Genomic DNA, 22,206 nt, shown 5'->3' on the forward strand with positions numbered 1-22,206 from the left:
TCACAGGTCACTCAGTATGCAGTAGGCATGTAGCTTAGGAACTTCATTCGTAAAACTCGCGCGAGTCGGGGGGCGTGTAACTACTGAAAAACCGGCGACTGATACACCTCACTTCCCCGCACGTACGATTTCACACCCGCGAAGTCTTTCCCCTCGTTGCCCGCATATCATGGGACTGTCATCAACGAACTTACCAGACTATAAATTAGTAATAGTCTAAGTATCATACTGCTAGAGACTACAAATAGGAAGCGATATGAAATTACTTAGAAGTTAATAGGAATAATAAAGTGCAAAGAGGACAGAAGCGCTGGTGCTAAGCCGAAAGGGGTTTTTAACCGGTCAGAAAACAGCGCTATTTCCATGAGGATTTTCTCACCTCCTGAAGTGTCTACTTATAGCACCATCTATGGGAAACAAGTTGCAATAGCTTCCATCAAACTTTGCATTTGGTTGTATAAAGAACCATTTCTGCTTATAAGTTTTCGGCGTATCGAACAGGTGGCGCTATTTGCAAAATTATGCACTAACCTATGTGCACAACCACAAGTGCTACAGCTACCCGTAAATTGTGCAGATCCCTGTTCTCTGTACCTGTTCTTCTGTAATATTTTGCAATTTGTCGTGCCTAATATGCCTACCTACATAATGTGTCTACTAAGGAATCAGTAACAACATTTTTATAGTTGTTATTGATACAGTAAAGACGATGCTTGGTGGAAATGAAAAAAGTTGAGAAATCTCGGATGTGTCGTCGTCTTGTAAGAATCTTCGATAAACATAAATAGTTCATCGGAACTGGTAAAGATCTGCGGTTTTTCATATTATATTACTACATTCAAAGAATAATTATCTATACTAATATTATAAAGAGGTAAAATTTGTAAGTTTGTAAGTTTGTCACATTTTTTAAATAGGGTAATCTTCGGAACTACTGGTCCGATTTTAAAAATTCTTTCAAATTCAAATTCAAAATTCAAAATTCATTTATTTCAAGTAGGCTCAGTTTACAAGCACTTTTGACACGTCAGTTGACTATTTGTAAAGATTCTACCACCGGTTCGGAAGGCAGGTTCTGCTGAGAAGATACCGGCAAGAAACTCAACAGTTGCTCTTTTGAAAAAGTCATACAGTATTACAATTTACATTTGATAACAATTAAATTACAATTTCTTATAGTTTTATTTCCTGTGTGAAGGTGGAAGCTGATCCAATGGCCTCCAAGCACCTTTGTCGTTAAGGAACTCATCAATAGTGTAGTAACCTCGACTAAGTAAATGTTTTTTAACACATTGCTTAAAGTTGTGCATTGGCAAGTCCATCACAGTCTTGGGGATCTTGTTATAGAAGAGTACACCCAAACCCACAAAAGATTTTTTAACACTTTGGAGACGATATGCAGAAATAACTAACTTATGCCCGTGTCTAGTAAGACGTGGGTTTAGATCTCCTTTTCGTTTGTACAAATTAATATTTTGTCTCACATAAACTATACTGTTATATATATACTGACAGGCTACTGTTAAAATGCCTATTTCTTTAAACTTTTGACGAAGGGACTCGCGTGATTTTAGTTGATATATTGCTCGAATTGCTCTTTTTTGAAGTACAAATATAGAATGTATATCAGCAGCCTTGCCCCACAACAAAATACCGTAAGACATTACGCTGTGAAAGTACGCAAAATAAACAAGTCTAGCTGTATCAACATCAGTAAACTGTCTTATTTTTCTCACTGCAAAAGCAGCTGAGCTGAGTTTACCTGACAGTTTTTCTATATGAGCACCCCACTGAAGTTTAGAATCCAAGGTCACTCCCAGGAAAACTGTGGAATTCTCTATTTCTAGTGTTTCACCATTGATCATTATAGACTTATCTAATTTTATAACATTTGGTAATGAAAACTCAATACATTTAGTTTTCTTTGCATTTAAAAGTAAGTTGTTAACAGTGAACCAATGCGACACATGCGATATGGCACGGTTTACATCGTCGGAATTATCTTTACTTCTGTCACTCTTAAAAATTAGGGATGTGTCGTCAGCAAACAGTACTATCTCACAGATGCCGCTAACATGGTGTGGTAAATCGTTTATGTACACTAGGAATAGAAAAGGACCCAGAATTGAACCCTGTGGGACGCCCATTGTGTTAGAAAAACCGCGAGACTTTGAATCATTTATGCATACCTTTTGTGTTCTATCACTAAGATAAGAGGCGATGAGATCGAGTGCAACACTTTTTATGCCATAGTGGCTTAACTTAAGTAAAAGAATGTTATGGTCAACACAATCGAATGCTTTGGACAAATCACAAAATACACCAATAGCATTCTTAGCATTTTCCCATGCATCATATATATGTTTTAAAAGTTTAGCACCTGCATCAGTTGTACTGCGACCTTTAGTAAAACCATACTGTTCAGGGTGAAATAAATTATTTAAATTAAAATGACTTAAAAGTTGATTTAAAATGATTTTTTCAAAAACCTTACTAAGTGTTGGCAGTATTGTAATTGGTCTATAATTATTAACATCAGTTTTGTCACCTGATTTAAAAAGTGGTAACAGTTTGCCATGTTTCATTAGGTTCGGAAAGATACCCAAATCCACGCATTCATTAAAAATAATAGCTAAGTGGGGAGCAATGACATCAATGATGTTAGATATTAGTTTCACTGACATGCCCCACATGTCTCCAGTTCTTTTTAATTTTAACAGTTTAAAAGATTTTTTAATGTCTGATACAGTTATATGATGAAATTCAAAAAGAACGTTGCACTCTTTAACATGACCTCTTAATATCCTCTGGGCTTCCGTAGCAGAAGAGTCCAGTGAATCTGTTAACAAGATAGGAACATTCTGGAAAAAGTCTTCAAAGGCATTAACAACCTCGTTATCGGTGTTTATCTTTTTATCATTGACAATTAATTCAAAACTCATATCACGTGGTCTAATTTTGCCTGATTCTTTATTAATTATGTTCCAGGTTGTTTGTACCTTGTTTTCAGATTTTATTATTCTATCTTTGATGTGTAATGATTTTGCAAGAATACAAACACGTTTGAAAATTTTTGAATAGTTTTTTACATGTTCTAAATATGTTCGCGTTTGATTATACTGTTTCTCCTCGTACAACTCGTACAATCTGTCTCTACTTTTGTAAATGCCTACAGTAGCCCATTCGCTAAACTTTAATTTTTGAGTAACATTAATACGTTTAAAGTTAAAAATTTTACAAAACTCTTTGTCTATTGTCTTGAACAGCGTACCAAATAGCCTGTCTGGGTGACTATTTTCAAATGAAAGACTTGGAATTTTTGAAGAAATTATGCTTTTAAATCGCTCTAATTTGCCTTCAGTTATCGGCCTATACTTGAACCATTGGTTGCTATTGGATCTATTGTTTAAAATAGTTATTATTTGACCACTGTGATCAGAGCCTAATTTATTTATTATCATCTTTTTTTCAATCACACAATTGTAAAATATATTATCCAGACATGTCCCTGAAGTAGCCGTTATCCTAGTAGGTTCATTAAAAGCATGAGTCAAATCAAAACATTTGAATAAGTTAAGAAATCTAACAGACTTTGAGTTTTCTGTTAGAATATCAACATTAAAATCGCCACAAATCAGTATTTGTTTGGAAGATGTGCACAAACGTCTCATTACATCCTCCATTACCTCTTCAAATTGATCAAAGTCAGCAGGAGGGGGTCGGTACACGCATACTATAACAATTCGTTCCAACTCCACACAAGATAGTTCAACAATGCATTCCACAGAAAGACTAACTATGTCTTTTCTATCCTTGTATTTTAGGTTATTAAGTAAGAGTATTAAAGAGCCACCATGTCCAGCCCTTCTGGAGAATACACTTGCTTACACTTTCACCAGTAGAATGCTACATTATCGGGGAGTGCTATAGGCTATATTTTATATTGGTATCATATATATTAGCCGAGTTATCACAGTTTTTGTCATACAGGTCGGACTGAAAATCCTCTTAAACAGACTTATTCGCATGCGCTGACTTAACTATTGTGTATAATTGAAATTAATGTATGGAGACTTTATGTATCTTTAAAAGTTCTTCAAAAAAGTCCGCGACACCATATATCTATCTTCTATATATTAGCAGATATAGTACCTTTTGTGTTTTAAAAAATATTAATTTTATATACTTAGGTTTACGTCATTATTTATACAACTAAACTTTAATCCTTAAAATAAATTATTTAATAATCACAAGGATATTATGGAGATAAGATTTGCCCTTTACGATATGTTAAGTACTTAAATAGTTTCGGAGATAATACAAAATTTCTAAAAGTACAAGATTTTCATTTACGTAGTTCCCGTTCCCGTGTGAATATGGGGATCAAACATAGCCTATGACACTCGCAAATAACGTAGCTTTCTATTGGTAAAAGAATTTTCCAAATCGATCCAGTAGATCCAGAGATTACCTCCTACAACCACACATACTTTACCTCTTTATATTATTAGCATAGAAGTCTCTATATCTCTTGGTCATACCACCACTCTCGAAGGACTGGATCGATTTTGCTAAGGGTAGGAGTAAGATAGAGAAGTTATAGAGTAGGGTAGGGTACGGGTAGGGAAGCGTAGGGGTAGGGCCGGGGTAGGGTAGGGGTAGAGGTAGGGTACGGGTAGGATAGGGAAGTGGTAGGGTAGGGGTAGGATAGGCGTGAGATAGGGGTACGGGTGGGATAGGGGTAGGAAAAGGGTAGGGTACGGGGAGGGTAGGGGTAGGGTGTAGGTAAGGTAGTGGTAGGGTAGGGGTAGGGTAGGGGTAGGGTAGAGGTGGGGTGGGGTAGGGTAGGGGTAGGATAGGAGTGAGATAGGGGTACGGGTGGGATAGGGGTAGGAAAGGGATAGGGTACGGGGAGGGTAGGGGTAGGATGGGGGTAGGGTGTAGTCAAGGTAGGGGTAGGTTTGGGGTAGGGTAGGGCTAGGGTGGGGGTAGGGGTAGGGTAGGGTAGGGGTAGGGTAGATGTAGGAGTTAGGTAGGGTAGGGTTGGAGTAGTGGTAGGGTAGGGGTAGGGGTAGGGTAGGGTAGGGTAGGGTAGGGTAGGGTAGGGTAGGGTAGATGTAGGAGTTAGGTAGGGTAGGGTTGGAGTAGTGGTAGGGTAGGGGTAGGGTAGGGTAGAGTAGGGGTAGTAGTAAAGTTGACATCGAAATTTACGCGGACGAAGTCGCGGGCGTCCGCTAGTATAGTATAAAATAATTGTTTGTTAGTCACCTGTTCGCGTTGGGCGCGTGGTGTCGCCGCGGCCGGCGCCGCGACTTGTCGCGCGAGCCCGAGCCGCCGCACGACTCCGCGCTCGAGTCCGTCACCGCGCGGAACACTTCATCCGCTGTTCACATACAGAAAAATCATCTTTTAGATACAAAAGTTGCCACAAATAAGACTTTCATAAAGATCCGGCATAGGAGACACTGGAGTTGCACTCGGCGCAGGGCGAGCTGTTCGAGTGGGAGTCAGACTCTGTCCGCCGCACCAGCAAGGTCATCGCACGCGACAGGGTGTAATAAAGCGACTTACCCTTGGCAGGAGCCAGCGGCATCCTGTAGGAGACGCTGGAGTTGCACTCGGCGCAGGGCGAGCTGTTCGAGTGGGAGTCAGACTCTGTCCGCCGCACCAGCAAGGTCATCGCACGCGACAGGGTGTAATAAAGCGACTTACCCTTGGCAGGAGCCAGCGGCATCCTGTAGGAGACGCTGGAGTTGCACTCGGCGCAGGGCGAGCTGTTCGAGTGGGAGTCAGACTCTGTCCGCCGCACCAGCAAGGTCATCGCACGCGACAGGGTGTAATAAAGCGACTTACCCTTGGCAGGAGCCAGCGGCATCCTGTAGGAGACGCTGGAGTTGCACTCGGCGCAGGGCGAGCCGCTCGAGTGTGTCAGACTCTGATTGCCGCTCCAGCAGCGTCATCGAAGGCGACAGTGTGTATTAGAGCGACTGACCCTTGGCAGGAGCCAGCGGCATCCTGTAGGAGACGCTGGAGTTGCACTCGGCGCAGGGCGAGCCGCTCGAGTGTGTCAGACTCTGATTGCCGCTCCAGCAGCGTCATCGAAGGCGACAGTGTGTATTAGAGCGACTGACCCTTGGCAGGAGCCAGCGGCATCCTGTAGGAGACGCTGGAGTTGCACTCGGCGCAGGGCGAGCCGCTCGAGTGTGTCAGACTCTGATTGCCGCTCCAGCAGCGTCATCGAAGGCGACAGTGTGTATTAGAGCGACTGACCCTTGGCAGGAGCCAGCGGCATCCTGTAGGAGACGCTGGAGTTGCACTCGGCGCAGGGCGAGCCGCTCGAGTCGGAGTCCGACTCCGTCCGCCGTACCATCAGCGTCATTGCGCGCGACAGTGTGTATTCATCTGCATATAAAACTTTGATTATTGCCTTGAAATATTATTTAAGTCTCGTTCTGCAGTTATAACCTGCTTAGGTTAGGAAGCTTACGATAGTCTTATAGTCTTATTATAAAGGTCTCCTGAATACCAAGTAGGATCTAGCTATAAGTAATACTATGCGTCCCTTCTTTTACCAACTCCTTTCTTTAATTCATTCGGAATTATGATGCCTCTCTGGCGCGTTCGTAGTGTTGTGGTTCATAACAAAGAGGTCCTGGTTGCGATTCTCAGTTCGGACCAGTTTAGGATTTTATAGTTTTGTAAAATGTTTCAGGTCTAGTCTGGCCGTAACTAGTTACCAGCCTACGACGTATGATTTAGCGTTCCGGTTCCGATGCCGCATGGACTAGTAACTCACCAGTGTGCGCGGGGGAGCGGTGCGAGTGCGCGGCCCGCGGCGGCGCGGCGCTGAGCGGCGCGGGCTCGGCGCGCCCGAACGTGCGCAGCGTGCCGCTGCCGGTCTCCGGGCCCGGCGCCGCGCCCCCCGCGCCCCCCGCACCGCCCGACATGCTGAACGTCGCGTACGGACTGATCTCGTACATCTCTGGAAATGAGGACCATCGGCATCAGCCTTTAATATATGCTATATGAATGAACCACACGCTAGACTGCAACGTTTAGCCGTAGGTTATTATTACAGTTGTATAAAGCTTAGAATCACCACGCTGCCTCTATATAGGGTGGTTTAAAACTGTAGAATCTACACTGTAGATAACACCGCACACGCACCGGCGCCGCGCCGCACGTTTGTGTAGACAGATAAACATTTGATTGCGTTGCAGTGACGCTGTGGTGTGTCGCCGGTTTTTATAAGGATGTAAATTTTTGACACTGTAATGATGTCAGATGTTAAATAATAAATCAAGTCCGGCTTGCTACTGTCTTTAAGTATTTTGTAGCCCGAGCAAGGATCTGACCTATGTGATCTGAAATTTCGAAGCTAACTAGACTATTGAAACATAAGGAAATGGCGATGCCGACAGCAAACTTCTTTTTGCTGAATTTTCTAAAAGTGAAAAACTTTAGTATTTGTAAGTATTTGGCTGACGATTCTTCTTGTCCATTCTTCTTTTCTTTATTATGTTTTATGTCAGTTTCTTTTCATTTTATATTTCATTTGATAAATTAATTTACTAACCTTGTTGTTCCTTCTTAGTATTAAGATTTTTAATGGGAGAAGAAGTATAAACTTGCTGACAGTTTCTTCTGTTGTCACGCTTCTCCACAGATTTGTCTTCTTCTGATACTCCGCTTTGTTCGTAACCTTTTCGAAAACAGGAAGCCGTCGTACTGAAATTAAAAAAGGAGATAATAACTAAGAGAACGTATATTTTTTAATTTGCAGTTTTACGTCATTGCATTAAGATACTGCGATAACCATTAGCCATCGAAGTAAAGTGGCTATAACCGAATATATAATTTGACTTTATTCATATAATTTAGTTACTTACCTTCTTTTAAAAACGTAAATAGCGAGTAGTAGCACCGCCACCAGCAGCGCCGCAGCGGCCGCGAGCAGCAGCGCGCCGCCGCCCGCCGGCTGCTCCTCCTCGCCCCCCGACGGGAACTGCGCGGGGGGTGCTATGCGCTCTACAGAACAGATTCAACTGTTTCAACTAATCGATAGTAGAGTTGGTACTCAGCACAATTAAAAAGGGACCTGCCTCGACAGATGTTACCCCTCTGTCATTTAGTACAGTTTAATAAGTAAGAAAAGTTTATAAAAACCGTTTCTATAGAATCGATGTTTCATTGTTGTAATGGTTTTCGTCGTGAAAAGAGCTCCCTAAAAATCCCGGTAGGTGTAGTTGCGTGGCATAAAAAACAGTCAACAACTTTTAGTTTACTAAAGGAAGAAATAATTACAATAAATAAATTAGAAACAATAAAGTAATTATTTCTAATCAGGTATATCTTTGTAATAAAAACAATATCTAAAAATAATCGACTCTTCTGACAGAACAGCAAAACATCGATCAAGTAATCGAATATTCTGTGTAACGAGGGTAAGCGATGTGATTGTTAGCCTTTGTAACAATTACACGTGTGTGTATTGCGAATCAAATTTATAGTTGTGCGTAGTGTAAGGACACAGAATATATTTCATCCAAATGACATACACGAGTCACTGACCTCCTTCATCAGTCAGAGTAGAGAAGTAGTAGGTGGCGGTGGCGGCGCCGGCCGTGCTGAAGGCCACGACCTTCAGGTGGTACCACGTGGCGGCCCGCAGCGCGCACAGGGCGGCGGGCGCGGCCTCCGGCGCCACGGTCTCGGAGCGCCAGGCGCTGTCGGCGAAGGCGCGCAGCGACACCACGAAGTGCGTGAGCGGGCAGCTGTTGCTGTCCCACGTCAGCAGGTTCAGCCTCACGCAGCTGCTGTTGCTCGATATGAGGTACTTCTCCGCTGCAGGCTTGGACACTAACACCAAATTGATAATTCTACTATACTTCTACAACGACTACGTATCCCGACGTAAATAGTTAGATGTTGAAAAAAGTTTATTACAGGTTTCTGTTTATCTGTTGGTGAGTCTGCAATAAGTTGAACAGAATAGACAGAAATCTGTTTAAATTTTTTTTTATATCTCCTCAAAGACCTATTAAGATCTTATATAGGTACCTCCACAAGGTTCTTGAATTTCATAATCACAATAACAATGGTCTCTCATCAGGCAAAAATGAAAAGTGATCTGATGAATGCACAATTAGTACAAATACCGACCTCCACCCGCGGTGGCGGCGGCGAGCAGCTCGCTGGGCGCGGAGGAGCCGGCGGCGTTGTGCGCGGTCAGCCGCACGCGGTACGCCGCGCCGCACGCCAGCCGCCGCAGCGCGTGCGAGCGCGCGCCGCCCGCCACCCACGCCGCCTGCCACGCGCCCTCGCCGCGCGCGTACTCCAGCGTGAAACCTGCCGTCGAATGCTGCCGGTGAGGGTGGTTTACATACCTATCCGATCAACTGAAAGTAAACTTCAATACTACTGACTGTGCGGGTCGCCGGCGGGCGCGTCCCAGGCCAGCAGCAGCGCGGCGGGCGCCGAGCCGGAGAGGCGCAGGCGCGGGCGCGCGGGCGGCGCCGCCACGCGCAGCTCCCACGTGCCGCGCTCCTCGCCCCACATGTTGCGCACCGTGCACGTGTAGTTGTCGCCCAGAGACGCCTCCACCTCTGCAACGGACACATTGGTTGGGACACTTAACAAACTTCTATCACAATACCTGTAGAGGGCAGCACGCATCTTTAAATCTTAGCCCGACCACACTTTTCGTAACACAGATTACTCTGTGTAGGCACATTCATCAGATTACTCCCTAAGTCAATCGTGCGTAGAGAAATTTTACTTCATAAACTTACTAGGTATAACGAGTCGATGTCCTTCGAGCCGAATCCTGGAGTCGGCGGCGGGCGCGGGCGGCCGGCGGCGGCTCCACAGGCGCGTCGGTGCGCCCGAGCCGGCGGCGCCGCACGTCAGCGCTACGCGGGCGCCCTCTGCCACTGTTATTCGTCGTGGAAAGGACCATAGCTTTGCACCGGCTGGAAACATAATTCAAAATTTTGCTTTATAGCATCATTGGGTCAGATATTTTATGGGGCAGGAAAACCGTGATGTTGGAATTTCCTACTTTTGCATAGGATTCGTCGATAGATGTGATGATGATGATGTCCTAGTAATTGTTTTGGTTGTTTGTCAAAAGGTTCTTATTGTACAGTTAGTCACCTCTGGCGCTGGGTTTCTTAGCGACGATGGCGCTCATCTCGCCCTCCCCGGCCGCAGTGGCGGCGGTGACCCAGAACTCGTACAGCTGGTGCTCCTGCAGCCCGCGCAGCTCCAGCATCTGCTCCTCCGCAGTGTGCGGCACGAGCGCGTGCGAGTGCTGGCCTGTCCTGTCACACATGGATTGGCTTCCATCATCATTCACCTAACTAACATTCACCGGGAATAACCCGCTAAAAAGTCTTTTAGGATTTGGAGCTGAGACCGACTATTCTGTTCTGATGACAGTTGGCAGGCTCAGTGTTATACCTTTGACTCACTATTGGATGTGCCTCAGTTTGATTGGCACCTATTACTCTATGCTTAAACGCAGTGATGCTTTTTTAAGACAGAAACAAGCAAAGCGCTAGTACCACTACTTAGTAATTTGAAAACTGTGTAGGTACAAACCTTTGCGGCCTGTTGTAGACAGTGTAATGTCTGATCCTGCCGTTTCTCTGCGCCGGCGCCAGCCAGCTCACGATCACCGCGTCCTCAGAGATCGGAATGACTTTGATGTCCGCCGGTGGGCCGGGCACTGGAATGTGCAATTAAAACAATTACTCGTAGTGTATAATACATTGTTGATAAATGAATTAAAAAATATGAAAAAGTCATCCATTATTGATCTCCGAAATCAAATAAATTTTAAAGAAAGTGATTAGTTCAGCTAAATTATGATGTTATTGTTGGACTGTTCCGAAGTTTTCTGTCAATAGAATAATCTCTCATATCCATTAGATACAGTCTAGACTATTATCTAAATTGAGAAGTGTCAGAGTGTGAGACTCGTCTATCTTTCACAGAGAAGATGACAGACGTGTGTGTGAGAGCCGCTTGCAGCTCGTACCGTCGTCCAGCGTGGCGCAGTGCGCGGCGGCGGGCGGGCCGAGCCCGGCGGCGGTGCGCGCGGCGACGCGCACGCTGTAGTTGCCGGCGCGCAGCCCCGCCAGCTGCGCCTCGCCGCCGCCCGCGCGCCGCTTCTCCCACGCCGCGTCCAGGGAGCCCACTTCCTGGACAACCAGAATGTTACAATCCTTTCGAAAATTGTCCTAAACAATGTTGACACAAGAACATCATAACACTGATAGTAATTTTTTAGTTTCCTTTCTTTAAAGATTCTTACACATTTTTTTATTTTTTTTTTACCCTAAAATAGCTATAATTTTTATCTACTCATCATCACAACATCTAACGGACGTCTATTGCATAAAGCCTTTTACGAGTAAACGATAGGATTCCTAATACTATGCTTCTGAGCCGCCCGTAACTAGTGATTCTCTAAAATTAGGTCTACACTCGTACCGTCAAATCATATTTGGTTGGTGTTGTTCAAACATATTAAAACTCTAATCTACATTGATTTTTCGTAGCGTAATACCACCTTTAGCTTTGAGACTTGTTGATAACCTTGGCTTTTTTATATATCTTGATATTTTTGTATCAATTATGAAAAGATACCTTAAGCATATCTATCGCCCGCTCAGCAACTTGTAAGCGATCTTATAAAGGCTGACTGTCACCAGCCTAAGAAGCATGGCTTCCTCTACACTACCTTACAGATTTTCTATAAATAGTTGTTTGTATAAAGTAGGAAGCTGTTGATGTTAGGCACCTGGTACGTGATCTCGTACCCGAGCAGCAGGCCGCCGCGCAGCGCGGGCGGCGGCGGCTCCCACAGCACGCGCAGCGACTGCGCCGACAGCGCCTCGCAGCGCACGTGCGCGGGCGGCGCCTCCGGGACTGCGGACATTCCATGTCACACTATGGCTTGGCAAGTTCGTTGTTGACATTCCCATGATATACGGGCGACGGGGGGAACGGATTGCACAGGTGTGAGTCGAGCGAGCGGGGCATCGTGACCCTCTCCCAGCCTCCGCGGACCGTCGAGAGTGTTACGAACGGATTTGACAAGCTATTATTTAACTTCCGTGGTATTCCGAAAAGTAACGTCAACATGTATTTAGGTTGATTGGGATTGAAGATAGCAGTCACCTTGCGATTTCACCCGCTAAAACTAATGATTTTAATTTTATTAACTTAAAACAAAAGAACGGTAGTGTTCTGTGATTTATGACACTTGTGATTTTCTTAATTAACGAGCTCTTTAACCGATGAACACGATTACAACTGTAAAACATCGATCCTATAAAGACTTTAAGATTATAAACTTTGACAGAAAAGTAACGTCTATCGAGGCAGGCCCTTGTGTAATTAGTCTGAGGCGCGGGGTGTTGCCCTGCCTCCCCTGCCCCTGCGTAACCGGAAACACCTAAAATTTTGTATTGCGCTGTGCGCAGTTTAACGCACGATGTTCGGAAACGTCAAAAGAGTGCATCCAACTATACAGATTACAAATCATGACTCACTGTCCTCGAGCGTGGTGGCGGCGAGCGGCGCGCAGGCGGGCCCGGCGCCCACCGCGTTGAACGCGCGCACGCGCAGCTCGTAGCGCTCGTGCGCGCGCAGCCCCGCCAGCCGCGCGCCGCTGGCCGCCCAGCCCGGCGCCGTCAGCGCCAGCGTGGCGTTGTCGCCGCGCCACCACAGCGCGTAGCCCAGCAGCTCGCCGTTCCACGACTCTTGCGACGGCGGCTGCACACAGCGCGACAAACGGTTTTTGCAATTATTGTACAGTCTGCAGTCGACTGATCCAATAGCTCCTAATTGTCATCTATAGTTATCATCAACATGATTCTGGCCGACTATTTAACTAATAATTTCAGGCCTATTATAAAGCCAGGTCTTCCTTATCACAGTGAGGAAATTCGCAGTTGCCACCACCCTGCCATAACGTGAGTTGGCGGGCTAAATGTTACGATGCAAGATCACTAACAGATGTTGATTTTAATGACCTGGTCCAATAACTATACATACTTTCTAAAACATGGCAACTCCGGGTTGCTACTGAGAATTTCTTTAATAAAATAAATCAGAAGAACTTCGTGATTCAAAGCTACATAGAGCTACCACTACGAATCAGTTACTCTACAGCCTTTATAATATTTAGTAATATCAATATCATAAGTAATTTAATCATAGGTCTAGCTACTTTAATATATCATTAAAGTAGCTAGACCTATGACTAACTTGGTTCTGACGTAATTACTTACAAAAAATAATAAAAATTACCTGCCACTTAACAAGGAGTTCTCCCGGAGCGTCGGCTTGGACCTCTACGTTACGAGGTGCTTCGGATGGAGCTGAAATTGAAAAGTTTACTGCGCTTTTATTAACTTAGAAAATGCCTCTGATCGAGTGATGAGGAAAGAATTGAAGTCGGGATTGTCTTTGTACGGGTTATGGGTGAAAGATAATCTGATCCAAGCGTTAAAACCTGTTTGGGGATTCTAATGCTTATGTTAGAATAAATGGAGCGTATACTAATTTTATTTATAGTCGAAGCAGGTGTTTGACAGGGCTGTGTGGCATCACCAAGGTTGTTCAATGTATTGATCGATAATGTTTTCCCTTATTTGAAATAAAATATGAATTAAAAGAGACTAGCAAAAGGAATTTATAAAGCGAGAGTGAATAGAAATGTTGGGTAAGCTAAAACGAACGTCCCTGGATCAAATCTTGGATATCCTCAATAAAGGCCAGGTCAAGAGTACCCTATGCCGACGAAATTGTATGAATAATTAATGAGAATGAGGAAACAAGGGAGATGTGCAAGGATGGTAGCAAGTAGAAAGGTGTATAATCTTTCTACCCCTACCGGAATGAGGAGTAATTATATGTTTAAAGATATTATTGCCTACATAAAAACAATGAATTTACCCTCTTCCAAAGTCTGCACAATGACAGAGTCGGAGTACTCGCTGTCGCCGATGTCGTTGACGGCGGCCAGGCGCAGCGCGTAGGCGGTGGCGGGCCGCAGCCCGTCCACGCGGTACTCCAGCGTCACCTCCGCGTCCGCTTCTGCCGACTCTTGTCTGCACAGACAGATGTGGCATTAAAGTAATAGGTATACGTTGCGCTGTTCAGCGGGCTCTGTAAACCGTAGAGAATTGCCTTTACTTGCTGGAGGGTTGCGGTTGTTTGCAAAGTTACCAAGTTAACACCGAGGGGTTCTCTTTACGAGTTGATCATAATTTTGTTGCGTGGATTAAGTACTCATGATGATTTCACAACGTAAAAAAAAGATGATGCTGACAAGAAAATTATCGCCTATAGACAACGTTACCTAGTCCATTGGCTTATACATTTTAAGCTTCACGTGCCTGTTATTTTATTCGATCGATTTCCAGACTAAAGAAGAATAATTTTGCATTAAACACATGGTTGTGTGTTTAGAGACAAGTTCTGTCTCAAGAGCTATCGAATTTTATCAGCACAGACAATAATAGAGATTAAATAAATTATTTATTGCACAACAATGAAATAGAAAACAGCATATAATAATACAAGAAGAGCAGCAGTAACCTTTGTAAAAGCAAGTCCGGAGAGAGGTCCCTGGTGGGCGCGTCGGTCCAGTCGGCGGCGCGGCGCGTGTCGCCCACCACGCGGTACTGCAGGCGGTAGGCGCGCAGCCGCGCGTTGCCGTCGTAGCCGCGCCGCCACGACACGCGCGCCGCGCGGCCCTCGCGCCGCTCCACCGCCAGCCCGCGCGGCGCTTCGGGGAACTCTGCACACACGGATGTACAAGCGACTTCAGAAAATTTATTTGTTAAGACTATACTATTAAATTAAGAGAAAGTTATATGAGCAAAATTTTTCTTTGTTAAAACTTCTTTACAATACACAAGCACTGAGTATGAAAGCATCACTCACCTTGTACTGCCAAGTAAATGAGCAGTTCGTCTCTTCCGTACGCGTTCTCCGCGCGGCAGCGGTACACGCCCGAGTCGCGGCGCTGCGCGTGCGCTATCGTCAGCGTGGAGCTGGCGCCGCTCTCCGACCGCTTCTCTGACACTGACACTCTGCAATAATTGTTGAATACAATGAATGAGTAGCTCGTCTCATCCGTATACTCTCTCTGAGCGGCAGCACTACACGCTCTGCGTATACAATCTGTCGCTGTTCGCACACACTCACCGGTAGGTGGAGAGGTCGAGGCGCTGCATGTTGTGCGTCCAGTGCAGCTGTATGGGCGCGTCCCCGCGTGCGGCGCACTGCAGCGCGGCGCTTGCGGTGCGCCGCACCGACATGTTGCGCGACGAGAACTCGAAGTGCGCGGGCTCTGCAACGTGGACACTTAACTGATTTATTATTCGTTTGTTAGGCATAAAATGTTTCTTTAAAATCGCACAATATTAGTACCGTAAAACAATATACGTATTGTTTGAGAATATGTTTAGCAGGTGTTATTTTTTAACTAATTTTTTAGTCAGCTCGCTGAATGTTGCGTAGCCGTTGCACTCTCATGAGTATTATCATGGGCACACATCAGCCCAGCGCACATACCGTTGACGGACACGGTGATGACCTTGGACAGGCCGCGGCCGACGCCGTTGTCGGCGCGGCACATGTAGCGGCCCTCGTGCGCGCGCGCGGCGGCCGCGGCGGTCAGCGAGCCGTTGCCGAGCACCGACATGGGCAGCTCCAGACGGTTGAGCGGACGAAAATCCGTTGAACTTGGGCCTGTTTATTATAAAATTACAAAACTGATAAGTTAATTTCGCTTCACTAAACCGCGAAACAATTTCCGAAAAGAAAGAAAAAAGAGATGACCAAAAATATTACCTTGAGCTTTTAGCCATGTTACTCTTGGTTCAGGGTAGCCTTTAGTTGCGCAATGCGCGATGATCTGAGTGCCGAGCAGTGCTGACACATCCTGAGGCTCGTACACCCAAGAGGGAGCCACTGTTTAGCAGAAAATATATTTTATAAAATATTTTAAAACGCAATTTTAAGGTAGTTGGAAGCTTAGAATTGGTGCCCTTTATGGGAGTTACACTAATAAGAAGCAGATACTGATGACAAATTCTTGATTGCTTTGAGTGACGAAGAAGAACGAATGCAGCAAAGAACGAAAAAAACCTAAAAGTCACACTTTTAAAAGTAAAAGAGGGAAGTAATTTTCACAGCGGCCCTGTAATGAACAATTGGTGAGTTCAGGGGACTTAATTAGTCTTATTACGCAGGTCCTTAATTATTCGCGGAAGCAAGATTTGACATTATTTTGAATTGAATTACAGCGTAGTGCTGTTTTCAGTTTCGGGCGTCAGTTCTCCCGTAACCTGCGATAGGATTAGTTGTAGGTAGGATTTCTAGTTTTGGCCTGTACACTAAAGTGACCTTTGACGGCGAGGCGCGCGGTGTGGTTGACCTCGGCGGCGCTGTTGCTGGCCACGCACGTGTACTCGCCGCTGTGCTTCGACGTCACGTGAGAGAAGATCAGGAAACTGAACTCATCCAACGATTTCTCTTGGACCTGTAACATGCAACATTGGATAATTTTAAAATCTAATAAAATAACATGTTGATCATGATATTACTCAAGACTGAATAATATTATATTCGAACTCCTAATACTTCAGTTTCAGTTTATTCTGAGTTATACTTTCTTAATGATGCTTGTTAGGTAAACTATTTCAACCAGAAAGCAAGTTAAAAACTACAGCTTTCACAATAACCTGTAAGTTTGATGGTACATGCTGGCCATCTTTGAGCCACGAGAAGTACACCGGCTTGTCCCCGGACGTGATGCCGCACAGCACTTGTATCGAGCTGCCTTCCACCAGGTCCGCGGGAAATGAGAAACCGGCTATTTTTGGTGGATCTGGAAATCAGACAAATCTGTGAAACATCACCTATCAGCACAGCTTAATTGACAGTACTCGAATATTTGTGCAAACTTATAGAAAAGAAACATCCAAAACATCTTAGTTATAGTAACTTGATGGTAATTTTTAAAATAAATATACATCCATCCATTACTACTACATCTAACTGAAACTGACAACTTGTAAAAAGCTTAAATTTTTAATGAACCTACTTATATTCCAACTTTTCCAAATGTTGTATCAGTGTAGGTTTATGATATAAGCCATCACATATGGTGTTGATGTCTATACCATTTTTGGTCTTGACTTGCCTAGTTGGTGGAGACATGTGGCATAATTTTAAAATAAACGTTTTTCTTTCTTTCAACTCACTTCTAACAAAAATCTGCACGTCCTTCTGCGCGTACAGGCCCGAGGGCGCGGACACGCGGCACGAGTACACGCCCGCGTCCGCCGGCTCGGCCGGCCACAGCAGCAGCTCGCCGCCGCCGCCCGCCAGCGCGCGCCCGCTGGAGCCCACGTCTAGCCCGCCGCGCTGCCAGCGGATGTCGCTGCAACGGACGGCTTATCAACACAGCTTCTCTATACTACTTGTATAGATATCAAGCCAAGCTCTAGGTGGCGACATTTAGATCTTGGTCTTCAACCTAGAGCCAAGGCTGGCAATGCATCTTACATCTTCATACAAGTTACTCATTTAAATCCAGCCAAAGCTCCAGTGTTGCAATCTATTTCATTGAAAAAACTGAGTTGGTCCAATGTGAGTTTAGATTATATTTTGCATTAGAATAACTGTCTCATTTATCTAAAGATTTGTCTAGAGGAAGCGTTCTTTCTGATCACAAGATCAAAAATTAAAAGAACAAAGAAAAAGATAGGAAGCGTCTTAACAAGACAAAAATTGGCATATCAAACAGTGATTCTCACATTACGAGAAATATTAGTATGTCTACTCTACAACTTTAAGTCTAATAAATAAAAACTGTAAAGGTGCTACACACTACAGAACTGAACGCAAACGAAACTTATAGTCTTACTAAACAAATGCACCTCCATCAACCTGATTGGAAATCCAGAGTACGGGCAGTAGATGGTGGCGTTGACCCCCGCCACCACGCGCACCGGCCCGCTGCTGCGGATGGACGGCGGGCCTGCAAGCAACAATGTTAATGTTCATTTCCGAGCCAAATGGCGATGATTCTAAAGCTGAACGACATCATTTTGGAAATACTCAACCTTTGTCGATCACAAAGGCTTTAAGGAAACAAGTGACCGTGTGATTAAACCAGGAATTAGCAAAGTACGCCGCGAAACGCAACATTTTAATAATGTGACACGACCGATCTTAGTGTTATTGTCATTTGTCCACGACTTGAGTAGTTGACCGTGTCACTGATGGGCACGGACTAAGTGGCTACCTAGGGCCTCGAGTCGTTCAGTATTCTTTATATGAAACTCCATACTTCAATGCACACTTATAGGAAACGTAACGTGGCACCTGCGCATAAGCTACGACGCTACGTACGATACGTAGCCGCCCTACGTCTGCGTCGTTAGATTAATTTTAAGCTTTATAGATAGTCCATACCGCTGGGTCTCGTGGTGGCTAGTGAGACGTTTACCATAGACATTGAGTCGCGTGGAGTGCTCCACGGCGCCGCGCGTGTTCTGCGCGCGGCAGGTGTAGCGCCCGCCGTCCTCGGCGCGCACGCCGGTGATGTTGAGGTAGCTGACCACGTCGCCGTTGGGACTCATGAACTGCGATATACTCCTGGTCAACAATGTCACAATTTCAAAATATACCCTTGCACGTTAAAATTATGATGCTGATAAATCGTTTAATATTTGGTGTACCTCTGTGCAGTGTTGTGTTCCTCCACGGGCTGCATGTCTAGCAGCCAGGTGAAGCGCGGCGGCGGCGAGCCGGACGCCGAGCAGTGCAGCGCCAGCGCCGGCCCGGGGTGCAGCGCCTGCTCGATGAACGTGTAGTGCAGCTCGGGCGCCGTGTCTGCAACACCACGATATCGTCAATGCGCTCACGCCATGAGCGGTAGTGCAACTTCGCGTCGTCGTAGGATAATATCATCTGAATGGTGAAGATTTACAACCTATTATAATCTACTCGTATACAAATCATTCTAAGTGAATGGTGACCCGAATATGGTAATAGTCACTTTCAGTTGTATTCACTTTTATTGGATGCCGCTTGCTCTTGGTGGTACGAAACTCACGGGGTCAGTGAATATTTTTAATAAATAACATTTCGCCGACGTCACTGAATCACTTATGGTGGAAGGACATCGAGACGGGGGCGGCTATAAATCAGGACTGTCACAACAGAATCCAATCAACGCGTGGGAATGCTCCGTAAACAAAGGAGCGAGCGGCGCCGCGGTCATTCATCATCCGCCTCGCACTTCTGCTGGCAGCCGAGAGACCTTTGCAATATGTTGTGGTAGTATCTAAAAGAAAATCAGTTTAATAGTTTGGGTGCAAACTCCAACACAAAATGTATACACTATACAGAGTAACAATACTTGTATAATCAGATGGGCGGAGAACTAAGATAATTTAATCCGACCCTATAACCGTTAAACAACTGACGCTTATTTAAGGTATTAGTTCAATCAGAACATACATGAAACGGAACGATAGTAAACAATACAGTGGCAGCGAGTAGCTACCGGCGGGCTGCAGCAGACAATCGCTGCCATAGCTCAAAGCATTACGCGCGCAGTAAATGAGCGTGACAGAGAAATTATGAGCCACTAAATTACAGCCAGCGCTCGTGAGCTCTTTATTGCAGTACACTAGTAGGGCTGCCTCTCTCCCAGACACTACATCGGGTCTATACAATTCCATGTTTCAATCAATTTCAAATGTAAGTCAATGGCTTCAAATTAATATTGTATTACTAAAAGGCCTTGTTAGTCCTGTGGTTAATTTATGTGAATTAGAGTGATGAGTTCCTGGGTTCCTGTTCTGGGTCAAGCTCAGTAATAATAATTTTTGCTTTCTGCCAATGAATTATCAGTAAGAGCTCAGAGTACGTCAGTAGGTGATTTTCTACTCGTCATCCCTGAGAGCACGTTGAGTCGTTGTTCTCGGTCATTATCAATAAATAAGATCTGATGGTCATATTACACAGTCAACAATGTTCACTCCAAGTCTGGCAACACGCGTTGAGGCAGCAACAGCAAGGTGCTTTGGAATTCTCGTAATTTTACTAATACTTAATAATAATAATAGCCTTTTTATTTTAATAAAGAATAATATTTGTGCATTCGATAACAAATTAATTTACAAAAGTTGATTTTTTTAATTATTCAATATGGAACCCTCTACGTGTGAAGGTCTCCTTCATTTTGCCCCATGTCCTTTGCTTTAGTACTCCAATTTTCACCGGCTTTTTTTATTACTTTATCAACTCATTTCTCTTTTGGACAACCTTACTAATACTTATCACAATTTTAGAGTTTTTAGAGTTTATTTTTATTAATAGTAAATAGCAATAAAAAAAATATGTATCTTAATGATTGCGCTTGCAGCAATTTCTTTTTTTTAACTGTTGACAAAGGTGTGAAAGCTTCGCGAAGCTTTGAAGACAGGATCAGTTGCAGGTACTTGCTAAACGAAATCAAACGGTAAAGTACACGTATACAATTTATGATGCCTTGATGAGCTTTGGCAAACGAGTATTTCCAGGATTTAAGAAACTGCCAATGTTTTTTTAAACTTAGTGTTGGCAACCCTGAGCCGGCGGACGTCCGGCCGGTCTGACAGGCGATCAGTTTGAGCTTAGAGCAAGTTATTATGTTTGGCGATCGATGCTCAGCTTCATTTTGTCAGTGCTCTGCGGGACGAGCCTTGTCGTAAGCGGTTGTAGGAGCGCTATTATCGTCGCTAACTGGGCTTTACCTGTCATTACTGGCTGTTTTATTTACTGAAAAGACAGTTCTACAGTTCTTTTGTGTAACTTTTATGTAGTGTCACTGTAGTATTTTCGAGGTATTTTATTTAAACCACTATATTTTAAAGATGAAATAAATGATAAAATAAAAGGCACCTAAATATTTTTTTCAATGCTGTATTGAATCTCTTGCCTAAAGTGTATTTAAAACGGCTGATTTTATTTACTACGCATTTGTTTGCTCAAAATTTCAACCTCAATAGCTCTACGGTTAACGCCGCACTTTAATACGAAAAGATTTGGGTTCGAACCCGCCAGTCGAATTATTCACGTACCTTACGTTTAGGCTTTACGTTCAATTTGAGGGGATGTTTCATAAAAAAAAATCTAGAAATTGGTGCGTTTCTATAGCTTCAAGTAGGCTACTTTTGATCTGTATTCTGAGATGCAGATATCTCTGCGAGTGAAATCTGCACAGTATCAGGCAGCCCCTGGCGCGCTGCCCGGTTGAATCTCTAATTCGAATATTACCACAAATTTTGTTTGTGTGCTCGTGACAGCTAGAACGGCAATAGGAAACAGCTTCGGCGAGGTGACTGTGCGCTGTGCGATTTATGTGAATGTTCATTGTGTCATCTACATACAGCCAGCTCGTCGTGTAGAGACTGAGCAATTAGAAAAATTTATGGAAACAATCTGTTACGATTTTATTAGTAACGTTACCTCGTTCGTTGGTTTGATGGTTAGTCTGGGTGGTTTGGGACGAGGTCCTGGGGTCGACTCATTGGTCGAGCTGTTTAATATTAAGCTTTTCTTTCTAGCAGAAATTCTCAGTAAAAAATCTCAGAGCGAAGTTGATAAGTTAATGATGAAGTTCCACCCCAGTGTTGGGGGGAGAACATTAAACCGTGGGTTCCAGTCATTAGCATGACATCTGATAGTGATCGGCGATCGTTACATCGAATCAAATAGTATACGCTCGCTTGGACAGTGCGATCGCTAGCCTCCATATTATAGCTTCCCATATGAGGAGAAACACTTGGACCGCTAAAATAACGTTTCGATAGATCGTACGAGGAAGTGCTACCGTCATCTTTCAGCCTTGTAAAATGATTCTAAAATAAATTTATGTCTACTTCCGTAAAAAACAGTTTTTTTTAATTTTGGACCTTAGAAACCTCTGACGTGGAAACGATGTCTTATATTTTTTTTAATAATGTTAGGCATATATTTTTATATAAGACCAATAATATGTAATATAAGAAAATGGGACCAACATAAAGGTTTATATTAAAGCTAATTGTCTCCCTTACCTAGGAGAAACCTCTAACATGACAGCTCTATACAGATTATTACTTGCCAATAATGCCTCCGATATAC

General features: G+C 44.2%; 1 protein-coding gene across 1 annotated transcript in view; it reads right to left on the bottom strand.

Moving 5' to 3' along the window:
* LOC112053077 (cell adhesion molecule Dscam2-like) overlaps positions 1–22,206 on the bottom strand; it is a 149,825-nt gene that overhangs the window by 358 nt on the left and 127,261 nt on the right. Inside the window, exons 10-36 of the mRNA XM_052882104.1 lie at positions 18,771–18,924; positions 18,539–18,687; positions 17,977–18,067; positions 17,289–17,467; positions 16,767–16,912; positions 16,429–16,564; positions 15,874–15,993; positions 15,595–15,771; positions 15,226–15,370; positions 14,962–15,110; positions 14,614–14,815; positions 13,969–14,123; positions 13,321–13,391; positions 12,561–12,783; positions 11,807–11,934; positions 11,042–11,204; positions 10,603–10,729; positions 10,156–10,322; positions 9,792–9,971; positions 9,426–9,605; positions 9,163–9,348; positions 8,572–8,859; positions 7,890–8,028; positions 7,577–7,728; positions 6,797–6,982; positions 6,271–6,402; positions 5,269–5,383 (exon numbers count right to left, since the gene is read on the bottom strand). Of these exons, the coding sequence (XP_052738064.1) occupies positions 5,269–5,383; positions 6,271–6,402; positions 6,797–6,982; positions 7,577–7,728; positions 7,890–8,028; positions 8,572–8,859; positions 9,163–9,348; positions 9,426–9,605; positions 9,792–9,971; positions 10,156–10,322; positions 10,603–10,729; positions 11,042–11,204; positions 11,807–11,934; positions 12,561–12,783; positions 13,321–13,391; positions 13,969–14,123; positions 14,614–14,815; positions 14,962–15,110; positions 15,226–15,370; positions 15,595–15,771; positions 15,874–15,993; positions 16,429–16,564; positions 16,767–16,912; positions 17,289–17,467; positions 17,977–18,067; positions 18,539–18,687; positions 18,771–18,924 (4,240 nt within the window). The remainder of the gene's footprint in view (positions 1–5,268; positions 5,384–6,270; positions 6,403–6,796; positions 6,983–7,576; positions 7,729–7,889; positions 8,029–8,571; positions 8,860–9,162; positions 9,349–9,425; positions 9,606–9,791; positions 9,972–10,155; positions 10,323–10,602; positions 10,730–11,041; positions 11,205–11,806; positions 11,935–12,560; positions 12,784–13,320; positions 13,392–13,968; positions 14,124–14,613; positions 14,816–14,961; positions 15,111–15,225; positions 15,371–15,594; positions 15,772–15,873; positions 15,994–16,428; positions 16,565–16,766; positions 16,913–17,288; positions 17,468–17,976; positions 18,068–18,538; positions 18,688–18,770; positions 18,925–22,206) is intronic.

Source organism: Bicyclus anynana, chromosome 1, assembly GCF_947172395.1.
Source record: "Bicyclus anynana chromosome 1, ilBicAnyn1.1, whole genome shotgun sequence".
Taxonomy (NCBI): domain Eukaryota; kingdom Metazoa; phylum Arthropoda; class Insecta; order Lepidoptera; family Nymphalidae; genus Bicyclus; species Bicyclus anynana.